This window comes from Gopherus evgoodei, chromosome 1 (genome assembly GCF_007399415.2).
Source record: "Gopherus evgoodei ecotype Sinaloan lineage chromosome 1, rGopEvg1_v1.p, whole genome shotgun sequence".
Lineage (NCBI taxonomy): Eukaryota > Metazoa > Chordata > Testudines > Testudinidae > Gopherus > Gopherus evgoodei.
Genome location: NC_044322.1, coordinates 159,263,029 through 159,277,188, shown reverse-complemented (window position 1 = coordinate 159,277,188; position 14,160 = coordinate 159,263,029). Strand labels below are relative to the sequence as shown.

At 45.1% G+C, this 14,160-nt stretch overlaps 1 protein-coding gene across 1 annotated transcript in view; it reads right to left on the bottom strand.

Annotated features, from left to right (window-relative positions):
• LOC115646398 (cystathionine beta-synthase-like) overlaps positions 1-11,444 on the bottom strand; it is a 44,361-nt gene extending 32,917 nt beyond the window's left edge. Inside the window, exons 1-2 of the mRNA XM_030552169.1 lie at positions 11,266-11,444; positions 1,284-1,390 (exon numbers count right to left, since the gene is read on the bottom strand). Of these exons, the coding sequence (XP_030408029.1) occupies positions 1,284-1,390; positions 11,266-11,444 (286 nt within the window). The remainder of the gene's footprint in view (positions 1-1,283; positions 1,391-11,265) is intronic.
• Positions 11,445-14,160: the final 2,716 nt, after the last annotated feature.

Genomic DNA, 14,160 nt, shown 5'->3' with positions numbered 1-14,160 from the left:
GTAGCTTTGGCCATGTCTGTCCCAGAATATTAGTGAGACAAGGTGGGTGAGGCGATATCCATTATTGCACCAGCTTCTGTTGGTGAGAGAGATGAGCTAAAGCGAAACAATCTGTTCCACCTTGTGAAAGCAGCAAAGAGTCTTGTGGCACCTTATAGACTAACAGATGTATAGGAGCATGAGCTTTCGTGGGTGAATATCCACTTCATCGGATGCATGCACCCGTGAAAGCTCATGCTCCAATACGTCTGTTAGTCTATAAGGTGCCACGGGACTCTTTTCTGCTTTTACAGAGCCAGACTAACACAGCTACCCCTCTGATACTTTCCACCTAGTGGTTCGCTGTGATGCTCCAAGTGACCTTCCCAGCCCTGAAGAAGAGCTCTGTGTGGCTCAAAAGCTCGTCTCTCTCACTAACAGAAGTTGGTCCAATAAGAGATATTATCTCACCCAGCTTGTCTCTCTCTAATGTAGGAAGATGGGCAGGCAGGAGAGAGATGCTGCCATCTTTAAAGGAGAAGGATGGTCCAGTGGTTAGAGCACTAGCCTAAGACCTCAGCGATCTGCATTCCAGTCCCCTTTCTTTCTGTGTGATTTGGGGCAAGTCCCTCAGCCTCTCTGTGCCTCAGTTCTCCATCCCTAAAATGGGGATAACAACACAGAGGTGTTGCGAGGATAAATACATTAGAGATTGTGCAGCGTTCAGGTACTACAGTAACGTGGGCCATACAGAATAGGTTGTTTTGTACTGTTTTGCTGTTCCCCCAGGCTCTGCCAAAGAACAGGAGCAGCAGCTACATCAGCTCTGAGATTTTCTCCCTCCAAAACTGCTGACCCTGTGATCCCGATACGCCTCGATTGCACTCGGTATTGCAAGTAGCTGAGTAGCTCCACAACACACGTCCTATTTTTAAAAAATGGAGATTAAAATCACAGACTACGTACGTTCCAGCAGTAACAAAAATGCAGCTGAGCAGTGGGGCTAGTAATATGTAGTGAAGACCATCTTGCTGGATCAAGGCCTGGGTTACTGTCAGTCAGGTGCTTGTTATACTGCAGTTTGAAAGGCAGACCACTGTTTTAGCTCTGATAAATAACTGTAATGGAAAGGTCTAGAAGTATCCCAGATATGCCATATTTCTCCACCTTCTTTTCACACTTTGTCAACCTTAGTTAGTTACTCCAGAATCTCTTATAAAAGAGGCCTTGTCCCCCACTAGCTTTTGAGCTTGCCACTCAGTTCAGAAAACCTGACAGAAGAGCAGTGGACGTTGGATACTCACAGAGCTCACACTTCAGTCCATAGGTTTTCCCAATCTTGTTGATTCGAACCAGAGGGGTGCGGCCAACTTTCTTCAGAATATTCGGCAGGATGTTGGTTTCTTCCGGCCTATGTTAGTGGAGGCAGAAAAAAATGTACAGAGGGTAACTGTGACTGTCATTCAAATCCATATAAAAAGGAAACCAGAGCAACACTTGAGAGAAATAGAGGCTTCAACATCTGCAGGAGAGGGAGGCTGAGGGAAATTTTCATTCCAGGACACGACTATACTAATTGCCTAGATTACTAATGATGACAGGCATCAGTGATGGAAAAGAGCTACAGTCTCTGTCAACTGGACTACAAGAGGGTGTGGTAGGAAATACTGCCATCCCCTACATCAGCAACACCCCCTCATGAATAACTTCATTTTAGCTGCCTTTGCGATGCGACTCACAGGACACTGTTGCCTATTCAAAAACCAAACATGTCCCTTACTGCTTCCACCCTCTTATGTCCCTTGCCCTGTGGCTGCACATGCACTGATCAGCTGGAGGGGGGCTTCGAAGAGCCACCTGTTACCAGAGTTGGCCTTTTAGCCCCCCATGAAGGAAAAGCTCACACACACACAAAGCCAGTTAAGGTTGTATAGCCCATCCCACAGCACCCTTATACGGGATCCACACAGTGAATGTAAGCAAGAAAAGTTGAGGCCAGCAGTGCTTGTTAAAATTTTCAGTTGTCTTTTAGCCAGCTGGTGCTTGCCCAGCCATACTAGCTAGCTAGGACCTACTCCCAGACATGCAAGGGAAAGCTGTAAGCAGTCAGGTAAGTCCCACCCATCTCAAGAACCTAAGGAGACTCATTCCCCAGCTGATCAACTAGACCTCTGTCAGAAGGGAGCTGCTCATCCAGCCAGCCACTGCTGAGAGGAGAGGCTGCAATACAGCTCCTGCCATCACTGCTGCTGCTTTGAGGAAAAGCTTCCAGATAAGGGAGTTAACTAGAAATGCCTCCATTTGAGGGCTAAGCACAGTGCATCGTGAAATACTGGGCCAGGATGGTGGCAGAAACATAGATTGATATGTTTTTTGTAGGGGAATGTATTTTACACAAGGTGTGGCCCATGCACCATCTGCAGAGGCTGAAAACTTCTACAGGAGCCCTTGTAAAAGTTTGCCAGCACATCACTGTGTGTGGGCAGGAGGTATGTGAATCTGAACTTTTGGGCCTGCCTGTCATCTATTCTTCTTGTGCTCTTTTCCGCAGATACGAAGTGAACTGTGGCTACAGAGGTGGGTCAAAGTTCCTAGCATCATTGATTGGAATGATGCTACCCATGCTGACTTGCATAGTGCATGACTTTTTCCCCCCTTGATGAAACAGCAGATGTACCCATCTGTATATAGTAATGCATTTCCCTTCCCCAGCTCCTTCACTGGGTTGCAAGTGGGTGGAGTTAGAGAGAGGCCAGGAAATGGAAAGTAAAAAAAAAACCTGTTCAGATGGTGTGAGGCCACCTGTAGCGTGATCTAGAGGAGGCGTGCATTCCCCAGGAGGGCTCTGATGGTATGGGGAGGAGGTGACCAGCCCTCTGTGAAGAGAGAAGTGGTTCAGGACCATTAAGAAAAGCTGGACAAGCACAAATCCATTGGGCCAGATGCACTGCATCCGAGGGTGCTAAAGGAGCTGGCGGATGTGATTGCAGAGCCATTGGCCATTATCTTTGAAAACTCATGGTGATCGAGATGGGGGAGGTCTCAGATGGCTGGAAAAAGGTTAATGTAGTTCCCGTCTTTAAAAAAGGGAAAGAGGAGGATCCAGGGAACTACAGGCCAGTCAGCCTCACCTCAGTCCTGGAAAAATCATGAAGCAGGTCCTCAAGGAATCAATTTTGAAGCACTTAGAGGAGAGGAAAGTGATCAGGAACAGACAGCATGGATTCACCACGGGCAAGTCATGCCTGACTAACCTGATTGCCTTCTATGACGTGATAACTGGCTCTGTGGATGAGGGGAAAGCAGTGGACATGTTATTCCTTGACTTTAGCAAAGCTTTTGATACGGTCTCCCACAGTATACTTGCAAGCAAGTTGAAGTATGGACTGGATGAATGGACTATAAGGTGGATAGAAAGCTGGCTAGATTGTCGGGCTCAATGGGTAGTGATCAATAGCTCCATGTCTAGTTGGCAGCCAGTATCAAGCGGAGTGCCCCAAGGGTCGGTCCTGGGGCCAGTTTTGTTCAATATCTTCATTAATGATCCGGAGGATGGCTTGGACTGCACACTCAGCAAGTTTGCAGATGACACTAAACTGGGAGGAGGGGTAGATATGCTGGAGGGTAGGGATAGGGTCCAGAGTGACCTAGACAAATTAGAGGATTGGGCCAAAAAAAATTTGATGAGGTTCAACAAGAACAAGTGCAGAGTCCTGTACTTAGGACAGAAGAATCCCATGAACTGCTACAGATTAAGGACTGAGAGGCTAGGCAACAGTTCTGCAGAAAAGGACCTAGGGGTTACAGTGGATGAGAAGCTGGACATGAGTTAACAGAGTGCTCTTGTTGCCAAGAAGGCTAACGACATTTTGGGCTGTATAAGTAGGAGCATTGCCAGCAGATTGAGGGATGTGATTGTTCCCCTCTATTTGGCATCGGTGAGGCCTCATCTGGAGTACCGTGTCCAGTTTTGGGCCCCACACTACAAGAAGGATGTGGAAAAATTAGAAAGAGTCCAGTGGAGGGCAATAAAAATAATTGGGGACTGGAGCACATGACTTATGAGGAGAGGCCAAGGGAACTGGGGTTGTTTAGTCTGCAGATGAGAAGAATGAGGGGGGATTTGGTAGCTGCTTTCAACTACATGAAAGGGGGTTCCAAAGAGGATGGATCGAAATTGTTCTCACTGGTAGCAGAAGACAGAATGAAGAGTAATGGTTTCAAGTTGCAGCGGGGGAGGTATAGTTAGGATATTAGGAAAAACTTTTTCACTCGGAGGTTGGAGAAGCACTGGACTGGGTTACCTAGGGAGGTGGTGGAATCCTTAGTCAGGCTTGACAAAGCCCCAGCTGAGATGATTTAGTTGGAGATTAGTCCTGCTTTGAGCAGGGGGCTGGACTAGATGATCTCCTGTGGTGCCTTTCAACCCTGATATTCTATGATTCTGTGACTGCATTAAAGGATTGTAGGGTTTAAAGACAATGCTGTCGCATTTTGTTAATTCAGATACCCAATACTTCAAATACATCCCCAAAGAGGAATTATTTTAAATTCTCATGCCACAAGGGTGTGCAAGTAAAATCCCAACAATGGATTGCTGCTCACAGGTAACAAGATTTTAAATAGATACTCCGGACCAGAATTAGTCTCTCATTCACACAAATCCAGAGCATTAGCTAGAGAATCATGTGTTCATTAGCATCAGACTCACTCTGATAACTCACTTGGAATAAGACTGCACAGGTAAATAAACCAGATCTGGAGTTCAGTGCCCTTTAAATGACTGGTTGTTCCTTTATTTGCTGGTCCCACAAAAAACATCAGTCTTGTCAGCTTTTTCTGCCAAGAGCCTATGGCTGCAAACTCTTTGGAGTATGTCTGTACTTTGAGTAGGGAGTATAATGCCTAGCTGGAGAAGACATACTCGCACTAGCTCTGATTGAGCTATTGTGCTAATAATAGAATGTAGCCATCAGGGCCGTCCTTAGCTATTCTGGGGCCGTACGCAGCGCCCCCCACAGGGAAGAGGGGATGTCTGGGCCCCAGGCCTCCATGGAGGGGCGCAGGGCTAGCTTGGAGAACAGGGGGGAACCACCTCCCAGCACTTACCGGCAGTGCATCTGGGGCCAGGCCGCTGCACTTCCCACCGCCAGTAAGTGTAGGGTCAGCCCTGCCTGCATTCCTCAGGGAAGTGGGGCTGGGGCGGAGCCAGGGTGGGAAGAGGAGGCATGGGGTGGAGCAGGGGCAGGGGGCCATGGGGAAGAGGCAGAGCAGGGGCTGGAGCAGCACGCAGCTGTGCAGGGCATCAGGAAATTTGTGGTGCCCTACGCAGCTGCGTACTTTGCATATGGGTAAGGACAGCCCTGGTAGCCATGGTGGTGTGAGCAGTGGGAGGGGCTAGCTGCTCTGAATATGTACTCATCTTGAGACTATAGGCATGTACTTGGTGCAGTTAACCCCTTCTGCTGCTCGCAACCCTGTGGCTACACTATTTTTAGCACAATGGCTTGATCAGAGCTGGTGTAGATATGTCTTCTCAAGCTGTGAATCACACCCCCAGCTCCAAATGTAGATGTACCCAAATCTATGCCTTTAGCAGATTAAGGAGGTAGTACGCCTGTACTGAAAAGTTAAGTAGCAAACCCAAAAAACTCGTGTCAAGTATTTTTTTTTTAAAATATGTGTGTCAGTCCACATGTCTGTAACACAAACAGAGCCAGAGTTTTAGCTGCTGGTCAAATCAATTTCAATAGAATGTTGCCAGTTTACAGCAGTTTACAACCTGACCTCCCTTTGTTTAGAGAGAAATATTTATCCTGTCACGTGGCAGAGAACTCTGATATTCCCACAAAGGACTAAATTCTGCTCTCAGTTAGACTGGTAGCAATATAGCCTTCCACCTCGGGTTTATCTGGGAGCAGTGGAACTAGACCTGGCTACTGGGCAAATGACACACATTTAAATGGCCTTTGGCCAAGTAGATTGGAAGTTTATGTCCTTGGACCTTTTACTCTTAACAGAAGAAAAGATTACTCAAGGGGTGTGTTTATTGAATCCATATCTTAAGGCAGAGCTGAGCCATTTCCTCAAGTTGGTCTTCTCAATACTTTTCTGCTGAAAAGGGTAAAAACCCAGAGTTGTTCGCCTCCCATTCAATTTCAGGTATACAAACACACTCCTTGTGCAATCATGATTTGAACTCTGAACCTACCTCATCCTTGAAATACCCAAGTTGTATATGGCCTACTGGTGATAAAGGTAGTAAATACAGATTTACTTCTCCTTCAAAACTGACAAATTTTGTTGCCCTTTTTCTTTTGTTTGCACTCTATGGATTGATCACAACTCCGTGCACTCAGGACTTGATATTTGAAATTTGAGTTGTCTTGGTTAGTCATGATTGGTCCCAAAAGCCACATGGCTTTGTTTCTGTAGTGGGTGTGCATAACTCCTCTTACCAGGACAAGGGCTTGAAGATGCTCTGAGGGCTTTGAATCTCAGGGAATGGTGACCATATAGTGGAAAAGAGCAGATAAGGAGGGTTAGGAGATCCTATCCAGGCCCCAGAGACCTTACCCAATGCATCATTCTTAGAAAAGAAAAGCCTACAGTAAGTTTATTGGTGAGTGCAGAGTTAAAATTTAACTTTGTTTGTCACATACACAAAGTAACTCTGTATGATGCGTGAATAGTGTGGTCAAATCCTTGTTTGGCTTATTTGGTTGCCTCTGTGCCCTGGCTGATGTTTTGTAGAATTAAACAGCATCCTTTATAAAATATACTGACTGCCTTTATGAGTGACCAGCAGACAGTGAAGAGAAACAGTCATAGCAGAAGAGAAGGGGAAATTTGTTAGCTAAAAAGACATATTTTAGGCCCCAGACAGACATAAGGAATCATTCACAGGCCTAGCCCCGGGCTTCTCTCAATGAGTTCATTGTACAGCTGGGTTCATCGTACATCAGCATCAACATGGATTTGTCATGGCACTTCTGCTACCTATAATTCTTCAAGCATGGGAGCTCAAAATTCATATTCCAAGAGTAAAACAACTGCTCAAATGCTCACGTCACATGAACAGCCTTCATACCAGGGACTGAACTAAGGCCCTCCAGAGCTACAAGCACGAGTTCCTACAGTTTAAGTTAAAGAGCTTTCACCATAAGAGCTGGGTCCCAGACTGGGACACGTAACCCGTGCTGATTAGTGGGTTATGTTTGCAGAAAGCAATACAGGAGAGGTGCAAGCAAGGCCAAAGTGAATCCATTTTTAAATTCAAACCAATACTTCTGGATAATATCTATCTATCTATCTATATAGATAGATATAGATATATATATACACACACACACATATACACACACACAGTACACTATTTTCACCCTGCTCCAGAAATCAGTGACAAGCATCAGAGGGGAGCTGGTCTGGTCAGAAGACTTTACTAGCAGTCAGAAACTGTCAGTGTGGCAAGGAAGTGGACACTCCTTACTAGGGTGACCAGATAGCAAATGTAAAAACGCAGGACAGAAAGTTGGGAGTAATAGGCACCTATATAAGACAAAGCCCTGACCCATGGATAGTGGGTATAATAGGCCAAGGGAAGCTATAATAGGACAGGCGGTGCCGTGGCTGCTGGAGCTCTGGTTGTGGGGTTTGCCTTGAAATTTTTGCTTTATTATGCCCCATGCAGGATCTGGGGTGGCTAAGAGGCCAGCCCCAGGCTCCCCAAGGGGCGGTTAGGCTCAGGGCTTCCAAGCTCTATGAGAAATGCGTGAGACTAAAGGATCTCTGAGAAAGACCTTTGGTTCACTGGAATGGCTGTTGGGGATACTGCAGTATCACTGCATTTGGTTCCAGTTGGGAGCGAGAGGGTTCCACTTCAGAAACCCTGCTGTTACTTTGTGAGGCGTGCTACTGTATAAAATGCCCAGAGGAAAACCTCGTCATATCAGGATGTGAGACTTGACTAGCCATTACCTGGATCATATGAGGCAGCATAACTAGCTCAGATAATGTAAGAACCAGCTCAAACCTGTACCTTTCTGAAGCTTTAGGTAATTATCCCCTTCACCTGATCCAAGATCTACTCTTCTTTTTCTAATCTCCAGCACAATCTTTATTGGACTCTCAGCAGGTCTGGAGATTTTCTACACTAGCTGCTAGCTGCAGTTCTTGAGATTGCCCAAGGATCAGAACTGCACAATGTATTCTTGGGTATAGAAATCTAGAATACAGTCTGTATTTAGACATTTAAGCAAGGTTAAAAGAACATAAGAATGACTACACTGGGTCAGACCACAGGTCCATCTAGCCCAGTATCCTGTCTTCCGACAGTGGCCAGTGCCAGGTGCCCCAAAGGGAATGAACAGAACAGGTAATCATCGAGTGATCCATCCCTTGTGGCCCATTCCCAGCTTCTGGCAAACAGAGGCTAGGAACACCATCCCTGCCCATCCTGGCTAATAGCCATTGATGAACCTATCCTCCATGAATTTATCTGGTTCCCTTTTTAACCCTGTTATAGCAATATCCAATATCCCTAGAGAGCGTGCTACACAAAGGTGTATATTAGTGCAGTCTGAGTGGTACATATTTTCTTTAACTTTATAAAGAGTGCATGTTTCTGGAGGAATCAGAGCAAGCTGGCATCTGGATAGAGACACGGGAATACACTTGGATAGAAGGGATCCAGAATAGTTTCGCAAGATGATCATTTGCACATGTGCTTCATTTTCTCACTCAGATTTCCCCAGAGGTAGCATATGTTGCCAAAGAATAAGTCATTCCCAGTCAGCATGCATATTGAAAAGAAAATTGATTTGACTGAAAGAGCTGCTCCTTTAGTCACTAGACATTCAGCAAATAAATAAGATAATTTAGGGACTATATTTCCAAAGCATAGTTTAATCAGGTGGCTAAATACATAACAGTTACGAAAAAGAGTGGAACGATCTCCTTTGTTAGTCATTCGGAGTTTCTCACTGGTATTGCATGTTTTCAGTTTAAAGATGGAGGGAGAATTTTGACACCATATTGCATTGTCACTGGCAAGAAAGGCAGGAACAATTGCAAAGTTTCAGAAGCAGTGTAAGAAGCGTGAGACTTTCACTATCTCTGAGCAACATGTTTTAACAACATGCCGCTCTGATGCTCCCTGTACTCTGTAAAATTAATTGATCTTGCTTAATAAGTCATGTAGACACTCTAAGGCCTGGGCTACACTAGCGGGAGGTTTGAACTATAGCTGAAGCATAGCTGAAGTCGAAGTAGCTTAATTTGACTTACCTGACCGTCCTCATGGCGGTGAGTTGACTGCCAGGGCTCCCCCAACAACCCCCTTTTACTCCTCCTGCCGAGGTGGAGTACGGGCGTCAATTAGCGAATCGATTTATTGCGTCCAGACAAGACGTGATAAATCGATCCCCAATACATCGAACACTACCTACTGATCCAGCGGGTAGCATAGATGTACCCTCAAGGAGGTAGCTGTTGGCTGGGAAATAGACTTTGGATACTACAGTCACAAAACGCACACATTAAAAATTGTTTTGCATCACTAATTTTAAGAAACCCAAGTAACAACGGTTTACAGGGTCTTTCTTTGTTCAAACTGTACTAGTAGAGATAATTGCCTCAGTGTCAATCAAACAGAAACAAGTAATTGCTTTCCATATGGAACAGCCTTATATCAGATTGCCATTTGAAGGACACATGATCCATCATGGTACTTTACATTAGGATGAGAGACTGCCTCAAACTGCAAAATTCAGATACAGATGTCCCCAAAGTTTAGAAGTGTTTGGATGAGGGGTTTCAGATTGGGCCCATCATAGACACAGGCCCAAGACATTAGCTTCTGATCCAAGTAACAGTGGGCTACGTGATAGTTGCTAGAATACCTTCAATAATTCATTGAATCCATCTATCCTGTGCCTTGTCATCTGGTCCCAAAGGTTGGGTTTGGGTTCGTGGTTGGGTCAGATCATCAGGAATCATATGATGGTAGGCCAGGATGGAGCCTACTCCAGCAAAGAGTGGGAAACTGGGGCTAGTGAAGACTTAGGGGAGGTGTCTCCAGAGAATCTGAGTAGGCCTGACAGAGTTCCCCTGGTTAGAGGGAGCTTTGAGAGACCCTGGGGCCTGAAGTCCCAATACAAGGGCAATGAAGGTGAAAGACATTCAGAGAGGCTTCTGCAAGGGATCAAGAGGGGATCTGGGCTCTGAAAGGATGGAGCTCCCAGCTCCAGGCAGGTGAAAGGGGCTGATTAGAGCTACCTGCCACAAAGGGCCGGAGTAGAAGCATGATGAGGGAGGAGGCTGAGGAAACATCAGGCAGCAGGATCTGGGATTTGGAAAGAACTTGTGAGCCCAACAAAGGACTGAACAAACCATGGAGTGGGAGAAACCTTGTTTGGATTTGAGATATTTGAACTGCGATACTTTAATAAACAAGGCCCAAGAAGGGGTGTTATTCTTCCCACATGAGAGTCTGGGAGCAGTTATTGGGAAGCCCCAAAAGGGGAAAATAAGGCAGTGACAAGGTCCAACACTGGATGGTAAGACACTGACACCCTTCTCCATGGCAAAGGAATGCTAGGGCTGTGGAGTAGCTGCCATGAAGTAGGCCCTGCTCCCATGATGCAGCCTTTGGGGTTGGGAGAATAGATGCTCCCTTCCTTCCTGCCAAGTTACTTGGTCTGGGCACTGGCAGAAGGACTGTGGCCTTGATACTGATCAGAGGAAACTGAATATTCCTTTACCACCTGATGGTAGCTTACTCCATGAGTAGTCACTGGACTGCTCCTAGAATAAGGTACCACTCAATGTGAGTAAAGGTGATAGAACTGGGCACTTAGTTAACATGTTAAGAAATCTATAGAGAGAGGGTGGGAGCAATAGGTTAGAAGGCTCTATATTCATTATGGCTGCAGTCTCCAAAAGTGCCCACTAATATTGGGTGCCTTGTTTTCTGTGCCTAACTTCAGATCCCTAAGGGTCTGGTTTGCAGGAGAGCTGCTGAGCATCCACAGTTCCAGTTTCAGTCAATGCTCTTCTGGTGAAAGAGAGGGGGCAGTCGTGAGTGGACTGGAAATATTAGCAGATTAGAGGACCCCCTTTTGGGAAAAATAATAGCAGTTTTTATACATAAAATCATTGTTTTAAATGCTGAATTCTGACTATGAACATTCTAGTGCAACCTTGAGGCACAGAGGAAGACCCGGAATTTCCTGCAGTAGGGAGGATGTAAAACAGTCTGAACATAACTAGCACAAGAGAGTTACTTACAAGGGCACATGAGAATGAGGTGAGTCGGAGACGGGTTTCCCTGGCTTCCAGGTGCACTTGCTGGGCAAGTTGGGAGGAAGCCATATATAATCGGTTTTGGTTTCCTGATTTTCTGTATCAATGCCATTCTGCAAATGAGAGCTCTTGATCTTCCTGTTCAGTGTGGACACAAAAGCCATCTTGAGCTGAGAGGAAAAGAGTGGAAAAAGCAACCGTTAGAATCAGAGAGCTTGATTTTCAACCTTGTGCATGTATGCTGGGTAACCAGTTTGCACGGAGGCGCTCGAGCTGATACACAGTGACCTCAGTGCCAAATTGGGTGCCGTAATTGGAGCATCCAAGTTTGGAAATAGGCCCTCAATTCTTCAGTGCTATCTAATCTAGAAGAAAATTTTTCCATCACAGTTAAGGAACTGGAACCTCAGTTGTAATCAATGATGGTACAGCTGGCAATTTAAGTATGAAAAAAAACAAAAACAAAGCATGAATAAAAAAATAACTACAGAAAAGCCCAGTGACTTTTACAGTCTGGAAACCAATATTCCAAGACTTTTAGTAAGTAAGCCACCTAAGGATGATTTCTGTAGAAACTTGATTGTCTGCTCTCTATGCCTCCAAAATTAACAAATCTTTTCCCCTCCCTTGTACCTATTTGCAGAGATCTGACATTAATTATAGGACCCACTGCCATTCCCACTGAAGTCAATGGGAGTTTGATCATTGACTTGAATGGATGCTGGAGCAGGTCCATAATGTATGTTACAATGTTTGTTGTTCTTAAAGCATCATAAACTTGCATTGCACTTAAAGGTGATCTTCAAAAGGGTAAAACAAGGTTAGTCTTTCCTTAATACTTTATGATACACAGATGGGCCCATAGAAAGTGCTTTGGTGTTTAAAGATTTTTGATTATTACATTAGGAATTCAGATCTTGTCCAGACTGAAAAATATGATGACTGGAGAACTTGTGAAATGATAGCAGCAAGGTAAGCAAAAGAGAGGGTCAAATTCCATCTCCTGCTGTGGCATCTGCACACTCTGACAACAGTTCTAGGTATCTCAGATTGAGCTGATTGGCGGCCTCAAAGGGACAGAGGGATACATTGTAGGTTTCAGGAGCCAACTGACAACAGTTTGAAAGAAGAAGGATGAACAGTTATGGCCTATATACACTTCAAAGACAGCTAAGTCAGTGGCACGAATAAGATTCTGCCTAGACCAGTGGTTCTTAAAGCCAGTCCACTGCTTGTTCAGGAAAGGCCCCTGGCGGGCCGGGCCAGTTTGTTTACCTGCTGCGTTCGCAGGTTCGGCCGATCACGGGTCCCACTGGCCATGGTTCACCACTGCAGGCCAAAGGGGGCTGGGGGAAGCATCGCGGGCCGAGGGATGTGCTGGCCACCACTTCCCGCCGCCCACATTGGCTTGGAGCGACCAACCACGGCCAGTGGGAGTTACAATAAGCTGAGCATGTGGACGCAGCAGGTAAACAAACTGGCCTGGCCCACCAGGGGCTTTTCCTGAACAAGCAGCGGACCAGCTTTGAGAACCACTCATCTAGACTACAAATAATGGCAACTGTGTTATAACCAGAGCAGGGGACAAATGTATTGTAACTAGATTCCATGATTTGGCTGTCTTTGTAGAGAGATAAGCAAAGAAGTTTAGATTACTGCCAAGACTTAAACAATACTTATGTGAGATAAAAAATAAAACTAATTGTAAGAAACAAAAGAAAAAGTGCATTTAGTAACTAAAAGCCTCTTTTCTGCAGTGATACTCCCCGAGAAGCATTGTAATCCAGCCAAATCCTGTTTCAGTCTGTGTTAAATGAACCAATTTTGCAGCTCAGTCTCAGGTCACAGACATGCATCTTGGATAATTTATGAGGTTTGACGTTACATTCACAGCACAGATTATTCTAGCCATATCTTATTGCATTATTGTGGTGCTTGATTATGCAATTACTGCAGGTAGAAATGTCATCACTTGTCTTGAGGGTTTGCAACTCCAGCACTTTCTGTCTGAGTCCAAAGGTTCAATTCTGACATCTCTGAAAGGGCCAAATCAAAGTGCCAGGAAAGGCAAAAAGAGTTTTGTCATTGACTTCAATGGGACCTGGGTTTGGCCAAAAAGTAGAGATAGGATCAAAGTATGATCCAGACCCAAATTTTAGAAATGGCCTGTCTGCTAATAATAGGCCAGATCAAAGCATTTGATCCAAGCATCCCCGAACGTCAGAGATGTTCACACTCCAAACCTGCAGCCAGATAAGACCTTTGCAAATGGTCTCTAGCTTTATTATAGGCTTAACCAAAACCTCAGATTTAAACACCCACTGAAATGGGGCTGTTCAAAATACAGAGCCATATCCAAATTTTACTGCTTGATACCATCTTAGTTTAAAGGGGCACTGTTACAAATTGTGAACGGCCTAAAACTTGATCTGCTTTTGGACACTAATTCTCTGGGTGCTTTTATTTTCAAGTTTTCTTATGCTCTTCAGGATAACTGTCACCAGTTTAGATTTACAAACAGCCGTGCCAAACACAGCAGCCATGATTCCATTGGGATTACAGGTTTGCAGCCCATGAGTTCTGCTTTGAAATTCAGGTGCAAAACCTACCACAAATATTCACAACAAAACTCATTCAAGAAAATCACCAAGCTTCATGTGGTTTTGTCATTAAACTGTCAGCCAAGGGCTGCTCAAAACTGCTTGTTTCCTTGAAAGGCCTGTGAAACTCAACCAACTTGGGCTGAGTGGGGTGTTTGCAACAAAATCCAAGTTCAACCCAGCTGGAAGAACACCAACAAATCATTGTGCAGATCAATACTCATCTTGGTGAGGGACCAGAGTGTGACAGCTATCTATCTGAGGTACTTATACAGCCCTG